Below are 22,692 nucleotides of genomic sequence, written 5' to 3'. Positions count from 1 at the left end.
ACAACAGAAGAGGCACACGCAGAACTATGCTACGCTGAGCTGCTACTTCAGCAGGCCTTTCTTACTTTCATCCAGGATGAGAATTTTGTAAGTTTCATTAAAGGCGCTTTCAAAGTTAAAACCTGCCTAAATTCTTACAAGTTAGTCCTGATGATGATGATTGTGATGGTGATGATGATGATTGTGATGGTGATGATGATGATTGTGATGGTGATGATGGTGGTTGTGATGCCGATGATGATGATGGGAGTCTTTTGTATTTTTTGTATAGACCATAAAAGTTAAAAATTCTTACAAGTCGGTCCTCATGGTGATGGCGGTTGTGATGATGATGATGGTGGTGATGATGATGATGAAGATGGTGATGATGATGATGATGATGAGAGTCTAGTCATTCTTGTATAGGGCGCTTTCAGAGTTAAAACATGCCTCGATTCATCATCGTCATCGCCATCATCATCAAAACCGCCATCATCATCAAAACTGTCATCATCATCAAATCCGTCATCATCATCAAAACCGTCATCATCATCAAAACCGTCATCATCATCAGGGAATCAGTAGAGATAATGAAGAAGAGGTCGTGGAAAGAAAATGAAGGATTGGAAGACTTCAAGACTGGAATATGTATGGGAGTCGGTGCTTTTAATCTGGTGTGTGTGTGTGTATACGTCTGTGTATGTATGTGTGTGTGTGTCTATGATTGTGAGTGTCTGTGATTGTCTGTGTGTGTGTCTGTATTTGTGTGTGAGAAAGCGTTTGAATGTTAACCCACGCATGCTTCATACAGCTTTTTTCGTTTTCGGTTATGATTTGTGGTGTGATCTCTTCCCATTGGTTATGATTATTATTATTATTGTTATTATGATTATTATTATTATTATTATGATTATGATTACTTTTATTATTGTTATTCTTTTTTAGATGATCTCACTTCTTCCTCCCCGCATTCTGAAAGTTCTAGAGTTCGTTGGCTATAGAGGGAGCAAGGTGAACGAATGAATGAATGAATGAAGGAATGAATGAGTGAATGAATGAATGAACGAATGAGTAAACCAGCTAATGAATAAATGAATGAAATGATTGATAGATGGATGACATTTATATCGCATTGGTATTACATCGAAAGAGATGAAATTTACATTATTTTTATTTATTAGGAAAAGGGCTTAAGAGAATTAGAAACCGGAGCGATGCTGTCAGATACGTTGAGGAGCCCCATCTGTTCAGTTCTCTTGATACAGTATCATATTATTATCTCTTACATATTTGGTTCGTATCCATTTGTTTCTGTTTGCTTGTTCGTTCGTTCGTTTGTTTGTTCGTCTGTTTGTTTGAATCATAATTGTCTACTATTGATCAATAAATTCATATATTCTAGTCAGAACCGACCAAACACAATCACTTGAAAATTAATCAACCAGTTACATACAATCAAACACCCGGCCAATCACAGTCAATCGCCCGAAAACAACCGACCAATCACAGGCCTCGGAGACGGGGACACGGAATTATCTTCACGCCTATTGGACACCATGCAGGCCAAATGCCCCAACAGCGCCATCTTCCATTTTCTTAGGGGCAGGATCTATGAGGTTTCCGGCGATATTGATAGAGTGAGTGAAAGTAGGACTGCTAAAAAAGTGAAAAATAAAACCTTTAAACTGATCGAATGAGACTAATCGTGTTACCTTGACCCAATAAAGCTGAACTGATCAATTAATGAAACTGTGCTGACCTTAATTAAACTGATCAAATTAGATTGACCCAATTAAACTGACCCAATTAACTGATCCAATTAATTATAATCCAGGCCATTATGACGTTTGAGGAGAGCATAGATTCGCAGGACCAATGGAAGCAACTCCATCATTTTTGCTGCTGGGAGCTCATGTGGTGTCATTCGTTAGTTTCTGTCTGTTTGTCTGTCTGTCTGTTTGTCTGTCTGTCTGTATCTGTCTGTGTCTTGCATTTATATACATTATACTTATATGTCCTGGTTATGACATAGTCCTGGTTATGACATTAAACTGACCCTCACTGCCTTGTGAGTGATGTTGGATCATCAAAGGCTAGGCCCACCGCTTATAACTGTGGTTGCGTAAGGAAGGGCGTCCTGCGTAAAAATTAGCCAAATAAATTACTTATGATGACAGAAATGACAATGGCCCTCAGTGCGAGTGACAGATGTGAATGGCGTCGAGGGGTATTTCGGTTTCATAATAGGTAGCCAAACGGCAACCCCCGATCTCGGGGAAAATGTCGTCTAAACGTGTGTTGTTGTTGTTGTTGTATACTTATATGTTGCATGAATGAGTGAATAAATAAATTAATTAATGAATAAATGAATTGTTTAAAAAAAACATATCAAGAAATAGTGCATCGTTTATTCGTTTATTAATAGTCTATCGATTATAGACTATTAATAAATCTATAGATCACTACATCTCTATAGATTATATCTATAGAGATGTAGTGGTGTGAGGGGGGCACTGAAAAAGGTGGAAGGAACGTTCAAATGTAAGAAATGTGTTCATGGTGTGATTAATAGGACGGACGCAAGGACGGGGTTGAGTGGTGGTATTGAAAGAGTGGAAAGCTTTGTTTACTTAGGGGATAAGCTGAACGCGGATGGAGGATGTTTGAGCGCAGTTACGGCTAGAGTTCGTGTAGGATGGATGAAATTTAGGGAACTGGGTGGGGTATTGTGTGGAAAGAAATCGTCAGTGAAGATGAAAGGGAGGGTATATAAAGCATGTGTGAGAGCAGCGATGGTATATGGTGGTGAAACTTGGGTGTTGAAGAGAGAGGAGGAAAGTGTACTGCAGAGGGCTGAAAGAGTTATGGTGAGGATGATGTGTGGGGTTAAAGTGAAGGATATGAGGAGTAGTACAGAGCTGATGTCGATGATGGGACTGAATGAGGACATTGTGACATTGATAAGGAGATCGAGATTGCGATGGTATGGACATGTGTTGAGAAGGGATGAAAGGGTCGGGATTAGGCGAGCGTTGGAGTTCGAGGTTGAAGGAGTGGTAGGAAGGGGTCGTCCGCGATTGGGATGGAGAGAGCAGGTGGAGAAGGACAGGGTGAAAGCGGGGTTGCGTTAGGGTTAGTGACAGATGTGGATGGCGTCGAGGGGTATTTCGGTTTCATCATAGGTAGCCAAACGGCAACCCCCGATCTCGGGGAAAATGTCGTCTAAACGTGTGTTGTTGTTGTTGTAATAGTCTATCGATTTGCCAATCAATCCATCTATCCATTCATCCATCCAATCTTTCATTCATCCATCTATTCATTCATTAATTAATTCATTCAATCATTCATTCATTCATTCATTTATTTATCCAATCATTCATTCATTCATTCATCCATCCAACAGCTATCTTGGAAATTGGTTGCTGGCGATGAAGTATGCTGAGAAGTTATTCGAAGAAAGTAAGTGGAGCAAATCCATGTATGCCTACCTCAAAGGGACCTTCATGATGATGATGATGATGAAGACGACGACGATGATGACGATGATGGTGAAGAAGAAGAAAAAGAGTGCTGGCAGTACTGATAATGATCGGGCTTCTGCTACTACTGCTGCTGCTGCTGCTACTACTGCTGATGATGGTGACGTGGGAAGTGAAAAGATGAGGAAACATATTAACACGATGTTTAAGTTAGTTGTTGATTGATTGATTGATTGATTGATTGATTGATTGATTGATTGATTGATTGGTTGATTGATTGATTGATTGATTTAGTGTTTCATTGGTTTATTCATTCATTCGTTTGTTCATTGGTGCTTGTTTGTATGATTAATTCATCAGATTACACAATCGTTCATTCGCTAATTCACTTATTCATTCACTTATTCGTTCACTCATTCATTCATTCATCCATTCATTCATTCACTCACTCATTTATTCACTCATTCATTCATTCATTCATTCACTCATTCATTCACTTATTCATTCATTCACTCATTCATTCATTCATCTAGCGAGGTTCCGCGTCTGAAGCAGAGGATAGCTGGAAAGTCAGTACCAGTGGAGAAGTGGGCCGTCATGAAGGTCCAGATGTACTATGAGCAGTCTGAATTTCTAATGCTGCCTGCATACGTGAGTGAATTGGTGAATTGTTGGGTGAATGGATGAATGAATGAGTGAATGAATGAATGAATAAATGAATGAATGAGTGAATGAATGAATGGAGGAATAAATCCATTCACCCATAAATGGATGGATGGATTGATAAAGGAGTGATTGAATGACGGATGGATGGATAAATAACTAATTAATATAGTCACAATCAACGTCTTTATCAGCATAGTCATCATCATCATCATCATCATGGACGTCATCGTCATCATCATTATGGACGTCATCGTCATCATCATCATGGACGTCATCACCATCATCATCATCATCGTCGTCGTCCATGATGACGTCACCACCCACCCACCACCACGGAAACAGGAAGTGATGTACGTGTGGAATGGCTTCGAGGTGATGGGCAAGAGGGAGGAGCTGATCGTCAGCGTCATCAGCGTCATTGAGGAGGCTCTCAGAAATTTGACGATGACGTCAGAGGACGATGGTGAGGGTGATGGTGGTGGTGACGTGGTGACTCTGATGATGGTGAAGATGGTGATGATGTGATGATGATGGTAATGATGATGATGTGATGATGATGATGATGATGTGATGATTATGATAATATTATGTATGACGATGATGATGATGGTGACAACGAATAGCTATAACTTATTCATTCATTTATTCATTAATGCACCCCTTTATTCATTAATTAATTAATTCATTCATTCATTCGTTTATTAATTCACACTCATTCATTTATTATTAATAATTCACACAGTCATTCATTTATTAACTCACACACACTCATTCATTCATTAATTCATTCATTCATTCATTCTTTCATTCACTCATTCATTCATTCACTCATTCATTTATGTAGCGCCGAACATTATGAAATTCGACAACGCCTGCCTGTTGAATCTTCTTCTCGGCGTCTGCTTCCGTTTGATCGGTCAGTTTGACAGCGCCGAAAAGTGTTTTGCATTTGTCATCGATAAGTTAGTAGTCATGATGATGATGGTGATGGTGGTGGCGGTGATGATGATGGGAATGATGGTGGTGGGAATGATGGTGATGATGATGATGGTGGTGGTGATGATGATGATGGTGATGATGATGGGAATGATGGTGGCGATGATAATAGTTGTGGTAGTGGTATTAATCAATCGATCGATCGATCGATTAATCAATCAACCATTCATTCATTCATTCATTCATTCATTCATTCATTCATTCACTCATTCATTCATTTATTCATTCATTCATTCAATCAATCAATAAACTAACCAACAGCCAAATAATTAACCAACCAATTACTCAATCAATCAATCAGTCAATCAATCAATCAATCAATCAATCAATCAATCAATCATGTTAGCAAGAAGAACGTACAACGTGATACATACCTCGTTCCCAGCTGCATGTACGAACGCGGGTTGTTATTCATGCAGATGATGAAGTTTAAAGAAGCTGAGAGAAGTTTTGACGACGCTAGGTTAGTGTCTATGTATGTGTATTTATCGCACTCTCTCTCTCTCTTTCTTTCTCTCTCTCTCTCTCTCTCTCTCTCTTTCTCTTTCTTTCTCTATATCTTTTTCTCTTTCTTTCTTTTTCTCTCTATGTTTCTATTTCTTCTATCTTTGTCTACTTGCGTGTGTGTCTGTGTATGTTTGCGTGTGTGTGTGCCGGCGTGTGTGTGTATGTGTGTGTTCCAAGTGTCTAGTAACCATAATTGAAATTTCACCAACTAGATCATTCCCAACCGGATATCACATGGAATCCCGGATACTCAGTAAGATACAGGCAGGTATCCTCAAAGTTAAAAATATCCTAAGTAAGGATACACCGGCTAATGATGCTGCTGTTGCAGCTGCTGCAGTAGCTTCACCAGCTGTTCTAGATCAGGATTCTACGGAATTATTTGGGATCAGAAGGAAAGAGAGTGTCGGTTGTGATGATGATGACGTAAGCGCCGGCGGGGTTAGTAATGTTAGTAATAATAGCAGTAGTAGTAGTAGTGGTGGCTGTGGTGTCGCTGCTGTAGCTACTACAGCCGCTACTACAGCTGCTGTTACTAAAAATAGTTAGAGCCCTTCTTACCACTCTGTGATGTTTTGGCCAGTGTTCTTATTTATTACTAATATTGTTATTATTTTTTGTTATTGTTATTATTTTTATTATTGTTGTTGTTGTTATTGATTATGTTTTTGCTGCTTCTCGTTCTTCATTTATTTTGAGATCGGTTATTAAAATATTATAATAATAATAATTACAATAATTGTTTTCTATTGTTGCTGCTATTTTTATTATTATTATTATTATTATCATTATTATTATTATTATTATTATTATTATTATTATTATTTATGGTTACGTGTTCAATATATAACCGGCAATAATTAAAATTAATGATTGGAGGTAAAAAATCTTGTATCCTTAAACTTTCGTTCATTCGTTCGTTCGTTCGTTCGTTTGTTCATTTTTTCGTTCATTCGTTCGTTCATGTGTTCATTTTTTCGATCATTCATTTGTTCTTTCGTTCCTTTATTCACTCACTCACTCATTCATGCACTCATTCATTTCTTCGCTAAAAAATGTCTTGTTGGTAATGATGCGGTAAAGACAACTACGATGATGATGATGACGATACTGATAGTGGTGATGATGATGATGATGGTAGTGATGATGATGATGATGGTAGTGATGGTGGTGATGATGATGATGACCACATATAAAAAAACGTGCATTATTGTTTTCACTTGATTCAAAATTTGTATCTCATTTTTTTTTCTTTTTCAATATTTTTTCGCCTATATTAGTAGTAGTAGTAGTAGCAGCAGCAGCAGTAGCGGCAGCAGTAGAAGCAAATATAACTCCAGTGCTCATAACAATATTGTCATTAATTATTATTATTTCTGTTCGATCATCAAAATTTGGTTCCCTTCCATCACTCTCTCTTTACACACGCACGCACGCACACATTTTATATATATATATATATATATATATATATATATATATATATATATAGTTATATATATAGTTATATATATATATATATATATGTATGTATTTATCTTTAAATAATATTTATTTGTAAAGATTGATTTTTTGGCTTTTTTTTTTGTTTTTGTTTAAAAAATGTTTTGAGTTTAAAAAATAACTATCATAATTTTTACTGCAGTTTTGATAACGATGAATGAATGAATGAATGAAAATGATGACGATAGTGATAATTGTTAGCTAGCATCATCATTAGGTATTCGCCGTGGTGATTAATATTCTTATGATCATTATCATGGTACCTACGTGTGTTTGTATGCATGTTTGTTTATTTGTATGTATGTATGTATGTATGTATGTATGTATAAACTCGAACATAACGAGCGTTCAGTGAAAGTCTTCAGAAGAAAAGTTTCCGTCGACGAGTGTTTCGGCCCTTTAACTTCCTGACACTCTCGACTAACAAGGCCACATCCAGAGATCAGTTGGATGTCTCTTGCTGAACAACTTGCCTCGCTTTGAAATCACCTTCTTTTATACTGAGAAGCTACGCAGGCGTGCCAGAAATTTCACACAAGTTATATCGACGAGCCAAGTAACACGTTAGGCCGAATCTGGGAGTGCTGAGTGATTGGAATCTTTACGTTACGAGCACACGAGTTTGTCTGTTAACTATTTAAACTCGCATTCTTTTTTCTTTCTACATAACCAGTAAGACGCTTGTTCGCCTTTGCTCTTGTCCTTGTTCGGATGTATGTCCTATGTTCTTTAAAAACAACTCGATTGTCTTCTACCTGCCAAACCTAAATCCTTCAAAAAGCTGTACACTGATTAACCAGCAAGACCTCTTGCACGACCTCAACTGCGTACAACAAGCACCTCAACCCACGTTGTCCTATCTCACTAACAAGCTCTTCATACTTGGCTGTTTTTGTAGCGTGGCTTGCTGCTATATTAGCCTCATACGGTACAGTCAGTTCGACTAAAATAAACAGTGTCTGTATCCTTTATGAACGATAGGTAGATCCCCATGCCCTCCAAATCTGCCATGACCTTCCAATCTCTGCCGTTATCAAAAATACTTTTTCTGTTGCGAACTTCATTTCTCGGTGTTTGCTCCAACTCACCCTCTCTTAGGAAATAGATTTTTCTTAGTTTGCACGGTCGTCTTGAATTTGCCTCGTCACAAACATTGGAGATGAGTTGCACCACTACTTTCAATACTTTGTTGTACCTCCACGTGCATTGTCCATGACTGAGTGCGTACCAGCAAGAAGCCATTACGTGGGCCACCGTTTCCATTTCTCCACATCAGCTACACTTAGCTTCTCCTGCTACCTTCCATCTAGCAAGATTTGCTGCTGATGGTAACTGATCATACATGGCTTTTATGTATATATGTATGTATGCCAAATATAATGTGAACATTTTCGCGCTCATATACACACACATACATATAATATATATATATATATATATATATATATACATATATATATATATATAATCATAAGTTTATATATATATATATACCAAATGTACATATAGACTTTAGATAAGACATTTATTATATATATATATATTGATCTGACATTTCGTTCGAATCATATAATTTTAATAAATTGTTATAAACTACTTTTAATTATTGTTAATTATTGTTAATTAGTAGTAATAATTACACAAAAACACGCATATATAAATAATTATATAATATAATTATATCTGTCGATTTTTTTTCCAATTAATGAAATAAACCTGTTACATATGTTGATTGTGTGTTACGCATGGTTTTGCAGCTGGGAATTAATTTATATCTAAAGCAAATCATTTACTCCAGTTTTGGCTATTTTGGATTGTTTTTCAAGATGCAATCATGGTAATTTAATGATATCATGATAATATGATGTTACCAAGATATTGTTCATATCAATTTGGGATATTTCTATATATATATATATATATGTATATATATATACTTATTTATTTATATTTATATCTGTGTATCTCATTCGTAGCATCAGATTAATTTGTAATTCGGATGTTCAAATGTTTAAAAATTGTTAGCATTGAATTTCAAAGTGCATCTGTTAATAATAGGCTGGCATCTCTGTATAATATATCTATGTATCTACTCTAGATATATATGATATATATATATATATATATATATGTGTGTGTGTGTGTGTGTTGTGTGTGTGTGTGTGTATCTATTTCATCTCTATATATCTATCAATCAAATTTTTAAAATGTGAAATATGTTTCTCTCTATCAATCAACTTCTTCAATTTTCGGACCGCCTTCTCCCTTGTGCAATTTGGTCATAATGGGTCTGCATATGGTCTCAAGTTCAGATTGCATGCTCTCGAATTCCTCCTTCTTGGCAGACTGTGCGTATAGTGTGTGTGTGTGTGTGTGTGTGTGCGTGTGTTTTAAGCGGTATTTGTGTGTCATTGTGTTAATCTGTTTTTGGTTTATTTAATCATTACGACAAATCAACTCTCTCGTTTTCGTTCGAATGTATAAAAATGTTTTACATCGAGCTCTAGCGTATCCTTGCTAATCTTTTTAATAAAAAATTGCGCCGAAAAATAGTTTTCAATACATCCTTGTTAGTGCTATTTTTTATTAGATTCTAAAATTCTAAACAAGATCTACCTGATTGGATTCGAGCCACCTCAGCACTTCAGAGCACTTCCGGTCAATCTTCTTTTTATCAGAATCGGACAACTTATTACTCACCCTCTCATCTTCCAGACTGGCTTTCATCTGGAAAGCGTAACTTTCGAGAGTATTTTTAGCGGCAATCCTCTCTTGCTGCAGATCATCTTCATCCTTGTACTTCTCTGCATCGCGTACCATCTTCTCTATTTGTTCCTTTGTTAACCTTCCTTTATCGTTTGTGATGGTGATGTTGTTTTGCTTGCCTGTACTCTTGTCTATGGCCGACACGTGCATTATACCGTTGGAGTCGATATCGAAAGTGACTTCTATCTGGGGAATTCCGCGCGGGGCTGGAGGGATTCCAGAAAGTTCAAATTTTCCGAGCAGGTTGTTGTCGCGTGTCATGGTTCGTTCACCTTCGAAGACTTGGATTAAGACGCTTGTTTGGTTGTTGGAGTAGGTGGTGAATATTTGGGTTTGTTTGGTAGGGATGGTGGTGTTTCTCTTCACTAGTGACGTCATCACCCCACCAGCTGTTTCGATGCCCAGAGATAGGGGGGTCACATCGATGAGGAGAAGATCTTGAACACCCTCAGACGTGTCCCCAGCCAGAATTGCCGCCTGGACAGCTGTTCATGTTTATTTTTAGATTGTTAACTTGTGTTGACAATGGTAACTTATCGTATGCCGTGCAATTATAAAAATTGTTTTCAACACTAACCTGCTCCATATGCGACAGCTTCATCCGGGTTGATGGATTTATTCAGTTCCTTCCCATTAAAAAATTCACTCAGCATTTTTTGAATTTTAGGAATTCTTGTGGAGCCGCCAACTAAAACAACTTCTTCGATGTCTGATTTCCTCATTTTCGCGTCGTTCAGAGCTTTTTCCACAGGTTCGAGAGTTTTTTTGAAAAGATCTGCATTCAATTCTTCGAACCTAGCTCTTGAAATGTTAGTGTAAAAATCGACGCCATCGTAAAGAGAATCAATTTCAATGCTGGCTTGGGTTGAGCTGGAAAGCGTTCTTTTCGCTTTCTCGCAAGCGGTCCTCAGTCGCCTTATTGCTCTTTTATTATTACTTATGTCTTTTTTGCTCTTTCGTTTGAATTCTTGTATAAAGTGATTAACCAATCTGCTGTCAAAGTCTTCTCCGCCTAGATGGGTATCTCCCGAAGTAGATTTTACCTCAAATATGCCCTCAACTAAAGTCAAGATGGAAACGTCGAAAGTTCCACCTCCCAGATCAAAGATCAGAACATTTTTCTCTCTGTCCGATTTCTTATCCAACCCGTAAGCTATTGCAGCGGCAGTTGGTTCGTTTATAATTCGAAGGACGTTCAATCCAGCTATCGTGCCGGCGTCTTTTGTCGCTTGTCGCTGCGAATCGTTGAAGTACGCTGGCACCGTTATCACTGCATCGTTCACTTGCTGAATATGAGTAATCAAATGTGTGAATGATAAAATATCATCATGCAATATATATTCTATAGTTTCAACTTGTGCAACAATTTTCGGCATTTTAACATAGCCATCTACAAGAATTGTAATAAAAATGAAGTTACAACCTTTCCAATGAATGATTCAGCAACCTCCTTCATTTTTATCAAAACCATTGACGAAATTTCTTCCGGGAAAAAAGATTTTTTCTCTCCTTTATACTCCACTAGAATTTTCGGCTTTCCCTTGTCGTTAATCACTTTAAACGGCCACAATTTGATATCTGACTGAACGGAAGGATCATCGTACTTTCTACCAATGAGCCTTTTTGCGTCAAAAACTGTGTTTCCTGGATTTATCGCAACCTGATTTTTAGCCGGATCACCTATCAATCTTTCATCGTCTGTGAAAGCGACGTAGCTTGGTGTGGTTCTGTTTCCTTGATCGTTCGCAATTATTTCCACTTTCCCATTCTGAAAAATTCCAACACAAGAATACGTGGTTCCAAGATCGATGCCAACAGCTGTCAATTTCTTTTTGGGCATTTCTTAAATGTTGTTTATCGGTTCGATTGATTAGTTTTGTTATATTACAGATATAAAAGAAAAATTAAAAGAGAAATATAAAACTGTTGATTCAGTTTGATGATATTTGGTTTGTTTATTCAGCTGGTTTATAAAAATGATGTTTCAAAAGAGAATTGCTGCTATCAACGTGACGTATTAAGCAAAGAAATATTTGAACTGTGGTGGTGCTTAGTGAATAGCATTAAAATCCTTTCAATGAAACAAACAAATGTCTAGCTCTGATATGAAGAACATTCGTGTATGTATATAACATATAACTTAAAACGGTGATATTCGTATTTGTATGTTACGATAGATAAATAATTTTACTAAATAGTTTATATACTCTATTCAGTTTCCCAACATGGTAACGATTCAGCGCCAGAGCAAATAGTAATTTGTTACTCTTTTAACTTTTAAACACACAATTTGTTACTCATTTAACTTTTCGGAACTTCGATTTCGTTTTTGGTTAATTGGTTTAACAAATAAAATGTTCTAATTTTCAAATAAATTTATATATATAGAAAATATATTTTAAATAATTTCCATTTTTATTAATTTTTGATCTTTGCAAACCAAAATCAAAATGCGTCCGTCGGGTTTAATAATTAGTGTCGTCCTACTGTTGGCGTTAGTAGTAACTCCCCGTTTGATCAGTTCCCAAGAAGCTCCAGTTCCGGTAGTTCTCTGGCACGGAATGGGTTGGTTTTTCATTCTTGGCTTTCCATATTTGTGTTTGTTACAAATTTATAAGTAAATAAATATATCTGTAATAAATTGACCTTGTTCTTATGAGGCAACTTAACTGACTGTTGTGTATAGTTAGTAGAGTACCCATCATATAGTATAACCTTTTTCAATCTTTTAACCTTTGATCTTTTTGAACTATACTATAGTTTATTATACTCAAAATACTTATACATACTGCTGTAATGGTAATCTCTGTGTATAGTTCTTCTTCCTCTCCATAATAAATAAAATTAAAATACAACTTCCATGACCTGCTGTGATTATTTCAATTTATTAGATTATATAATGTATTAAGAAGAGGATTAGCCATCGGTAGTTAAGATTAAATTCTTTGTAAATTAATTTTAATAATAGTGTATGTAACTTTTTTAATTTTGCCATTTATTTTCAAAGGTGATAGTTGCTGTAACCCACTAAGTATGGGGGTCATTAAGTCCCTAATCGAGGAAAATATCCCCGGTGTTTACGTGCTCTCCGTCAGAATTGGTGACAGTGTGGTTGAGGTTGAGTGAATAATATTTTCATCGTTATTGATACACACACACACACATCACACACACAAACACATACAAATCACACTCACAAACACAAACAAATCACACTCACAAACGAACACACACACACAAACACACACAAATCACACTCACAAACACACATTTGTATAGGATGTAGAGAATAGCTTCTTAATGAACCTTAACAAGCAAATAGACATGGTTTGCAAGCAGTTCTCTAATGATCCCAATCTCGAGATGGGATTTAATGCAGTGGGTTTTTCTCAAGGGGGCCAGTTCCTGTTAGTGAATGATTGTTTGAATGAATGTGTGGATGAATGAATGAATTTGTGAATGAATGATTAGTGAATGATTGTTTGAATGAATGAATGAATGGATGATTGTTTGAATGAAAGTGTGAATGAATGAATGTGTGAATGACAATAAAAACAATAATAATATTTAATAAAAGCCGTGGCTTAGTGCAGAGATGTTCGGGGCTGAAAGTTCAAAACCTCATCTCAATTGGAGGTCAACACCAAGGTCAGATTTGCGTGATGGTGATGATGATGATGATAGTAGTTGTTGTTGTTGATGATGAATATGATGATGATACTGTTGGTAATGATGATGATGATGATAACATAGGCTATCAGCATCATGACTATCATCACGACTATCATCATAACAATGATGATGATGATAGTCGTGATACTAATGATGATGTTGATGGTATTGATAATGATCTGATAAGAAAATTTTATTACATTCATTCATTTTCTTATTCATTCATGCATTCATCCTTTCATTCACTCATTCATTCGTGCATTCTTAAAATTTGATGATGATGGTGCTAATAATGTTAAAAGGGTAATAACGATAATATAAAAGATGATGATGACGACGACGATGATCTGATAATATTAGGTGTCTTTGGCTTACCAAAATGTCCAGTAGGCCTTCATATATGTGAGTATGTCAGAGAACTACTGACCAAAGGCGCTTATGAAGAGTACGTGTGTGCGTGTGTGTGTGTGTGCATGTGTGTTCGTACGTGTGTGTTCATACGTTTGCCTGTGTGTAGTGTGTGTGTGTGTGTTTGTCTGTTTGTACATAGGAATGAATGAATGAATGAATGAATGAATGAATGAATGAATGAATGAATGAATGAATGGAGGCAAATGACGGACGGATTGATAAAAATTAATGAATGTGATCTGAAATTGAAAGTGGGATTTCCTACGTTTGTGTTAATGGATGTTTGTGTGTGTGTGTTTGTGTGTGTGTGTTTGTGCGTTTGTGTGTGTGTTTTTCTGAGAACTTGCTAATTGAGAAGTATTTATTTAGTGATCTGCTCCATTGTAACATTCACTAATTGCAGCCACATACAGAACCAGTTAGTGCCCTTCAGTTACTTTTCGTTCTCTTTGTTATAATTGCTTACATCAAATCCTTGAACAAAGTCATGAAATTTCAAACTTTATAATCCGAGGGTACGCTGTAAACGAGTACGTACTGACGAAGTTTTACTGTACGTTGCGCTTGACTGGCTGTTTGACTATGCGTTTGACTATGCGTTCGAACTCGGTCGCTGCAGTTTAAGTGGCAGACGCCTTACTAATTAGGCTATCACTTATGTTAATGTCATTTTCATCATTAGCATAGTACAAGCGGAGTACTGGCATGATCCTCTTCAGGAAGATGTCTATAGGAGGAAAAGTGTCTTCCTTGCTGACATCAACCAAGAGAGAGTGAGTGAGTGAGCGAGTGAGTGAGTGAGAGGATGATGATGAAGATGATGATGGTGGTTAAAATGATGGCGGCTCTGTAGTGTAATGGTTAAGACGCCTGACCTGTTTTCAGCCATGACTGGATTCGAATGCAAGACCATCGCTAACATCATCTTCATCATCATCTTCATCATCATTTTCTTCATCATCATTTAATTTGTCAATGCAACACTGACGTCATCATCATGTACAGCCTGGAAATAACTAGATAAACATTTGAGGGCTGCAGTGTGCAGTCAGTCAGATGGAGGTCAGGGTCGGGGTCAGGTCGAAAGTTCATGCCCAACTAAACTTTCACGTGCGAATCTCTCAGACTTTTAAATCTCGCGCCATTCTAATGCTCTGGAAAAAATGCACTAAAAATTTAAGATCATTATCATTGCTATTATTATCATTATTATTATTATTATCATTATTATTATTGTTGTTGTTATCATTATTATTGTTGTTATTCAGTCAGTGAATACAACGTACAGAGAGAACTTGATTAAGTTGAAGAATTTCGTCCTGGTGAAGTTCAACAACGAGACCGTAGTAGTGCCCAACGAGTCGGAAGTTGGTCGTGATGATGATGGTGATGATGATTGTTGTGGTGGTGTGGTGGTGGTGATGATGATTGTGATGATGATGATTGTCGCGGTGGTGGTGGTGATGATAGTGATGGTGATGGTGATTGTGATGGTAATGATTATGATGTTGATGATGATACATACGTACGTACACACATACATACATACATACTCCGATAATGAAATACAAATGAATACAACCAACCAACCAACTTATCCATCAACCAATCAATTAACCAACCAATCAATCAACCAATCATTCAATCAACGAACTAACCAATCAGTGGTTTGGGTACTACAGAGAAGGGCAGGAGAAGGAGGTGATTGACTTGAAAGATTCAGACATCTACATTAAGGTTGGTTGGTTGGTTGATTGGTTGGTTGGTTGGTTGGTTGGTCGGTTGGTTGATTGGTCGGTTGGTTGGTTGGTTGATTGGTTCATTGACTGGTTTGTTGTTTTATTGATTGGTTCTTTTATTGATTGGTAGGTTGATTGATTAAAAATTTATCAACAAACATTACACCACTGAATATCATTATAATCATATTCATAATTATTATTATAATTATATTCATATTTGTTATTATTTTATTATTAATATTATTATTTAGGATAAGTTGGGATTGAAGGTGTTGGATGAGTCCAAAAGACTCCACTTCCTGTCTCTGGATGGCGATCACATAATGTTCACCAGGAAGTGGTTTGTCGAGAACATCATCAATCCGTATCTGAAATGATCGATCGATTGATTGATTGATTGATTGTTTTGTTGGTTGATTGATTGATTGGTTGGTTGATCGATTGATTGATTGATCGATTGAATTATGTGAATTATGATTGCAGTGTATAACTCGTACTAAATTAAAAGTATTTTTATACTACAAGTCAGTAAAATGTAAGTGATTGAGTGAAAAGTAAAACAAATGGATGGATGAATGAGTGAATGAATGAATGAATGAATTAATTAATTAATTAATTAATTAATGGAGGAAATGACGGAATCATTGTAATATAAGAAGTTAGGTCATTTGCTTTCATTGTAATTTTTTGTTGAAAAAAATCAAATCTTTGCTATCAAAGATTACAATGAAAGCAAATGACCTAACTTCATATATTAGCATTATGAAAATATTTTCTTTTAATTTCCATAATTTTATTTTCATATTTGTTATAAACTGATTTGTCAGAATACAAATGTATTGTGTTATTTTATCTTAGTCTTGTCTCTGTTGATTCAATCGATTGACTTAATGAATGAATGAATTTATCCGAGTGAATTGTATTAACTTGAATGAATGACTGAATGAACGAATGAATGGACGAAGGAATAAGTGAAAGAAAGTGAATGAGCGAATGAAATGTAGATTGAACAAGTTAATTTGCATACATACATTTAACAACGTTTAAAAGAAATAGTCTAAGCCATATTTTATTTTTAACATTGCGTTAAATAAAACTAATTTCAATTAGAAATGTCATATATGTATCAAATTTGGGAAAATAAACCCCAATTTAGCCATTTTTTGTGTAATTAGTATTAAAGTTCACTTTTACTTATCAAAAAACGACCTAATTTGTAATTCTAATAATCAGCGCTCTATTTAAATGCCCTTACTAAGTTGTTTACATTCTGGCTCTTTAAATGGCATTTAAAAATCATTCCTTTCATTTTCTAAACAAATTAAACCAAAAATTAATCAAAGTTATTATTTTAATTTCCATAATTAAATGACAAAAATATCACATTTGCCGTTATTATACTTCAATTCACGTGTCAATTTAGCTGCTTGGAAATAAAACTTTGAAAAAAAAAGTTTAAAATTTATTAGGGCATGTTGGTTGGTAAAAAAGTAAACTAATGTAAAAATTTAAGTTCCTAGGTAATTGAAATCATATTTTAAATGTTCTTTCATTAATTAGATCATTTATTTTGTATTATTTGACAATGTTAACGATTAAAGATAAAGAAAGACCAAAGTTTAAAAACTGTTAATTAATTTTTAACAACAAATCAACAATAAAAATTTCTTGTCAGTTTTAACTTTTAATTCAGTGTTTTTTTTTGAAAAATTGATTATTAGACAGAGTGAGAAAAGAGGAAAAAAAATGAATGCAAGCAAAGATCCATCAGCAGATGAATATTCATTCAGGAATGACATCATTCCACAAGAAGTTCATCCCAATCTAAACATTTTTAGGTATTTCCCATAAAAAATTCATTGTTTTTATTTTTTGGTACCAATACCACTATGTGTTATGATGTATTACATACACACACACGCACGCACACACACACCTATAATAGCTGCTTTTAATAGCTAGCTTAAATATGTACACACACACACATGTGTTTTCCATTTATAATTTGTCATATTTTTCATATATGTGTGTTTTCTCTTTCAAAGTTTTCTTCTCTCTCTCTCTTTCTCCTTCTCTCTCTCTTTCTCTCTCTCTCTTTCTCTCTCTCTCCCTTTCTTTCTCTCCAAGAAGAAGATTTTTAGCAAATTATATGTGGGCGTGTTTGTGTGTGTGTGTAGAACAACAAAATCAATTTTAAACAATTGTGAAAAACACACACACACACACTTAATTACAAGCATACATACAAACACACACACACACTTAATTACAAGCATACATACAAACACACACACACACACTTAATTACAAGCATACATACACGCATCAAACAAACACATTGGTACATACATTCCACATGCATCATACACTTGTGGAATGTTCTGGCATTTGTATAGATAAACTTAAGCCCTCCCTTTTTTTTCTCTCTCTCTTTATATATACATGTATGTATGTATGTATGTATGTATATATGTGTGTGTGTTTGTGAGTGTGTATGTATGTGTGTGTGTGTAGAAAGAGAGAGAAAAAAAGAGAGTGTGAGTATGTTTCACGAAAATGCTCTTTCCGCCTCTCATAAATGTACTGACAAATATTACACCCCCTTCTTCCTGTCATACATACATACAACATACATACATACATACATACATACATACATACATACAAACATACACACACACATACATAACATACATACATATGCAATAGCATACTTACTTTCTTACTCACATACATATTATCGTTTTTATTATGGTGATAATTATTATTTAAAATTTTTATTTTTAATTATTATTTTATATCATTAATTTATTTCCGTTTTAGCTATGTAATACCTGGCGAAGAACGAGAAACTCTGCCGGCACTTGCTAGCAATCTCTTGTTATATAACAATCTAGCTAAACATCTCACCTCTGTTTAATATAACATAACAGATGATGGAATATGATTGACTTAGTTTTATTATGTTATAGTAACGTTTGCACACACACACAACACACACACACACACACACACACACACACGTACACACACATATACACTCACACACAAGCACACATACTTAGATATACTACTATCACCACTATCACATTGACTAGTATTGCTGCTACTACTTCTACTACCACTATAATTTTATAGTACTGCTACTACTACTCTACTTTTATTACTCTACTACTACTACTACTACTACTACTACTACTACTACTACTACTACCACTACTCTACTACTACTACTACTCCACTTCTAAGGCTACTGCTGCTGCTGCTACTACTACTGCTACTACTACAATTACTATTATTTCAGTTCTGATGTTTTCAGCAAAACATGGCTAATGCAGTAAAGATTAAAGTGCAAATGGACTATATCGAATTTGTATTCTAGATGATCTATCTGTATCAATGTTTTGTATATATTTGTATGTATGTATATGTACATGTGTGTGTGTGTGTGTGTGCGTGCGTGTGTGTGTGTGTGTGTTGGGGAATGAATGAATGAGTGAATGAATGAATCAATTAATTGGTTAGTGAATGAAAGAATGAGTGAATGAATAAATGAATGATTGAATAAGTGGATGGATGGATGGAATGAATGAGGAATTGGTCATATGAATGAAAGGACGAATAAATCGATGGATATATGGGGGAATAATTGTACGAAAGAACAAATGATGAAACGGATGAATGAATGGATGAATGAATGAATGGATGAATGAATGGAGGATTGAACGAATGAATAGATGGATGAATGAATGGATGAATGAACGGATGAATGAATGGATGAATGAATGAACGTTTGAATGAGTAACTAATACATTATATTTCATTGTGTAACTATATTGATTTAATTAAATGAAATCTACCGCGACTACTACTATTACTACTGCTACTATGAAGCTACTTCTACGACTATAACGACTACCGCCGCCAATAATAATAATAATAATAACAACACCAATAATAATAATAATTGTTATTACCCTCAAGATGACAATGCCAGTATAGAATTGACATGGCGCTAACTAACATTACGCTAGTGTGAAATTGTTATTATTATTATTGTTGTTGTTATTGCTATTATTTGTAGTAGAAGTAGTAGTAGTTGTAGTAAAAGTTGTAGTAGTAGTGGTTTTCGTAGTAGATTGTATTAGTAGTTGTTGTAGTGGTAATTGTAGTTGTAGTATTAGTTGTAGTATTAGTAGCAGCAGTAGTAAAAGTAGTAGTAGTAGTAGTTGCAGTAGTAGTAGTAATAGTAAAAGTAGTAGTAGTTGTTGTTTTAGTAGTAGTAGTAGTAGTAGCAGTAAAAAAAAGCCCCACGAACTGAATTCATTGAGACGTTTGGGATTGACTGATCACTGGTGAGTGGGAAGAACTACGAGAAAGAAAGAGAGAAGAAAAGAGGAGAGATGTGGAAATAGAGTGAGAGAGAGAGAGAAAGAGAGAGAGAGTGAGAATGACAAAAATTGGGAAGATGTATGTTATATCACACGAAAAATATTTACGAAGAATAGAACTGAAAGAAATTGAAGGAGCGAGTACAAGAGAGAGAAAGAAAGAGAGAGAGAGAGAGAGAGATATGAGATAAGAAAAGAAAGAGATAGGGAGATGGATAGAGATAAAGAGAGAGAGAGAGACTGAGACTGACTTTGTTGAGAACAAATATTTGTTAACAATGAAATCGTAGTGTTGACTGTTGAATCTTTTGATGGTAACATGGTAGCGATAATGTGATTAGAATCAAGTATACATGTTTGTTTGTGTATGTATGTATGTGTGTGTGTTTGTATGCCTGTGTGGTGTGTGTGTGTGTTTGTATGTCTGTGTGTGTGTGTGTGCGTGCGTTCGTGTTAGAATGTTTATACCTCCTCTTCTGACATCATTATTTGTTTGATCATCCACCAATCGTTCATTCATTCATTCATTGAATTGTGTTCCATTCAGTCGTTCATTCATTCATTCATTCATCCATCCATTCATTTATTCATTCATTCACTCATCCATTCATTTATTCATTCATTCATTCATTCATCCATCCATTCATTCATTCAGCAAATGCTTGCGGTTTACTTAGTTTTTCTCGCTTTGTTTCATTTATACGTTTTAAAATTATACACATTTATTTATATATGTACGCACGCACACACACACACACACACACACACACACACACATACACACATACAAACACATACAAAGTCACACACATACAAACACGTTCACGTGCACAAACTGTTAAGATGTTAAAAAGGCTGTGATCATTTTGATGTTGTTTTTGTTTATGTTGAAGTGATAATGATAATAATAATAATGATCATAATAATCATAATAATAAAAATGATGATGATGATAAAAACAATCATAATAAAAATGATGATGATGACGATGATGGTGATGATGATGATAAATATTATAAATGGAAATACTCTTAGTTAATGTTTGACATATTCAATTATTTTATTAAAAAATTAATTCAATAATTTTTCATTAATTAATTAATTCATTAATTCATTTATATTCATTCATTCATTCATTCATTCATTCACTCACTCACTCACTCATTCATTCATTCAATCATTCATTCATTTACTATAATTCATCCATTTATTTTATTTGATGATTGACTGAAGGACTTTTTTCCTCTTCCAAAAAGTGCGAATGTATATGTAGGTGCTTATTATGTAATATAACATCTTTTCAAAATCAATTTACACTTCAAATCCACACACACACGCACGCACGCACACAAACACACAGACGCGCGCGCACACACACGCACTATACAATATCACCATTTTGTATACCTAATATAAAATTGTGTTACATATAATGTCGTGTATTATTAACCCTTTTATGAAAAATATCATAAAAAATACTTCTTATATGTTTGTTTATATGTTTGTTTATGTGACTTTGTGAATGTGTGTGTGTGTGTGAGAGAGAGAGAGAGAGAGAGAGAGAGAGAGAGAGAGAGAGAGAGAGAGAGAGAGGAAAGAGAGCACATCCGCTATGCCTTCACCTACAACCACACTTAGCCTTCATCATGTTTTTGACTGTTGTTTTCTAAGGTGTTAAGTCATGCAATATACACACACACACACACACATACACACGCACACATACACACACACACATACATGCAAACGAACGTATAATTATAGATTACATAGATGTACGTGAACATACACAAACACACATACATACATATATACACATACAAATATATGTAATGGCTTTTTAATTGAAACTGCTTACCTCAACACTGTCAATAATAGTAAAAATCTACTGCTGCTGCTGCTGCTACTACTACTACTTCTTCTTCTTCTACTACTACTACTACTACAAATAATAATAATAATAATAATAATAATAATAATAGTAATAATAATATTGATGATAATGATCTTTTCTAATTTACGAATGAATGAGTAAGCGTTTATAATGTAATGTGGCAAACTTCTAAGAGGGTTATGCTCCATTTGCTGGTATCTTGTTTAACCTGTGTGTGTGTGTTTGTGTGTGTGTGTGTGTTTTTATGTGTTTGTGTAGGCGTATGTATGCGTGCGTTTGTGTGTGTGTGTGTTTGTATGTGTGTGTTTGTGTGTGTGTTTTTATGATTTTATATATGTATGTATGTGTGTATGTGTGTGTGTGTGTGTATATATAGCCTAACATTCAATGGTCATTTGCTAATATTGAAGATCTAATTATTGTTATTCTCATTCAAATAGCAATTAAACAATACTGCCCATTCAACAACAACAGAAATAATATTAATAATAATAATAACAACAACAGTATCGTAATAAATGTAATAATCATCATTGCATAATGACGTCATTTGTAATAACAATACGCCACCCCTGGGACCATTGATATTAAAATTATGGAAAGCCACCGGTGAATTGCTCATTTGTTTTTATGATTATTAATAATAGTGACCTATTTGTTAGATTATGATGACCTGGTTACTCATT

General features: G+C 35.0%; 3 protein-coding genes across 3 annotated transcripts; 2 read left to right on the top strand and 1 right to left on the bottom strand.

The window, feature by feature from the left end:
- Nucleotides 1-5,824, top strand: HELRODRAFT_83856 (hypothetical protein; the record flags this gene model as incomplete). The annotated part of the gene is made up of 11 exons (XM_009023782.1): nucleotides 1-140; nucleotides 554-653; nucleotides 925-990; nucleotides 1,161-1,272; nucleotides 1,489-1,616; nucleotides 1,814-1,905; nucleotides 3,383-3,527; nucleotides 3,996-4,109; nucleotides 4,467-4,587; nucleotides 4,969-5,086; nucleotides 5,467-5,824. Coding segments are annotated over 11 exons (1,494 nt in total), but the record flags the coding sequence as incomplete, so codon positions are not given.
- Nucleotides 5,825-8,907: 3,083 nt separating this feature from the next.
- HELRODRAFT_192798 (hypothetical protein) lies at nucleotides 8,908-11,736 on the bottom strand (the record flags this gene model as incomplete). Its single annotated transcript, XM_009023904.1, has 5 exons — nucleotides 8,908-9,243; nucleotides 9,285-9,476; nucleotides 9,747-10,381; nucleotides 10,474-11,182; nucleotides 11,320-11,736. The coding sequence occupies 4 exons, from the start codon at nucleotides 11,734-11,736 to the stop codon at nucleotides 9,360-9,362; spliced, it is 1,878 nt and encodes a 625-aa protein (XP_009022152.1). The 3' UTR covers nucleotides 8,908-9,243; nucleotides 9,285-9,359.
- A 500-nt stretch (nucleotides 11,737-12,236) lies between these two features.
- On the top strand, nucleotides 12,237-16,098 carry HELRODRAFT_113558 (hypothetical protein; the record flags this gene model as incomplete). Its single annotated transcript, XM_009023903.1, has 9 exons — nucleotides 12,237-12,461; nucleotides 12,904-13,013; nucleotides 13,176-13,303; nucleotides 13,474-13,544; nucleotides 13,929-14,031; nucleotides 14,662-14,752; nucleotides 15,248-15,346; nucleotides 15,645-15,716; nucleotides 15,973-16,098. Exons 1-9 carry the CDS (start codon nucleotides 12,347-12,349, stop codon nucleotides 16,096-16,098), a joined length of 915 nt encoding a protein of 304 aa, XP_009022151.1. The 5' UTR covers nucleotides 12,237-12,346.
- Nucleotides 16,099-22,692: the final 6,594 nt, after the last annotated feature.

The sequence above is a fragment of the Helobdella robusta genome (genome assembly GCF_000326865.2).
Source record: "Helobdella robusta unplaced genomic scaffold HELROscaffold_38, whole genome shotgun sequence".
NCBI lineage: Eukaryota > Metazoa > Annelida > Clitellata > Rhynchobdellida > Glossiphoniidae > Helobdella > Helobdella robusta.
This window is presented reverse-complemented; position numbering and strand designations above follow the sequence as displayed.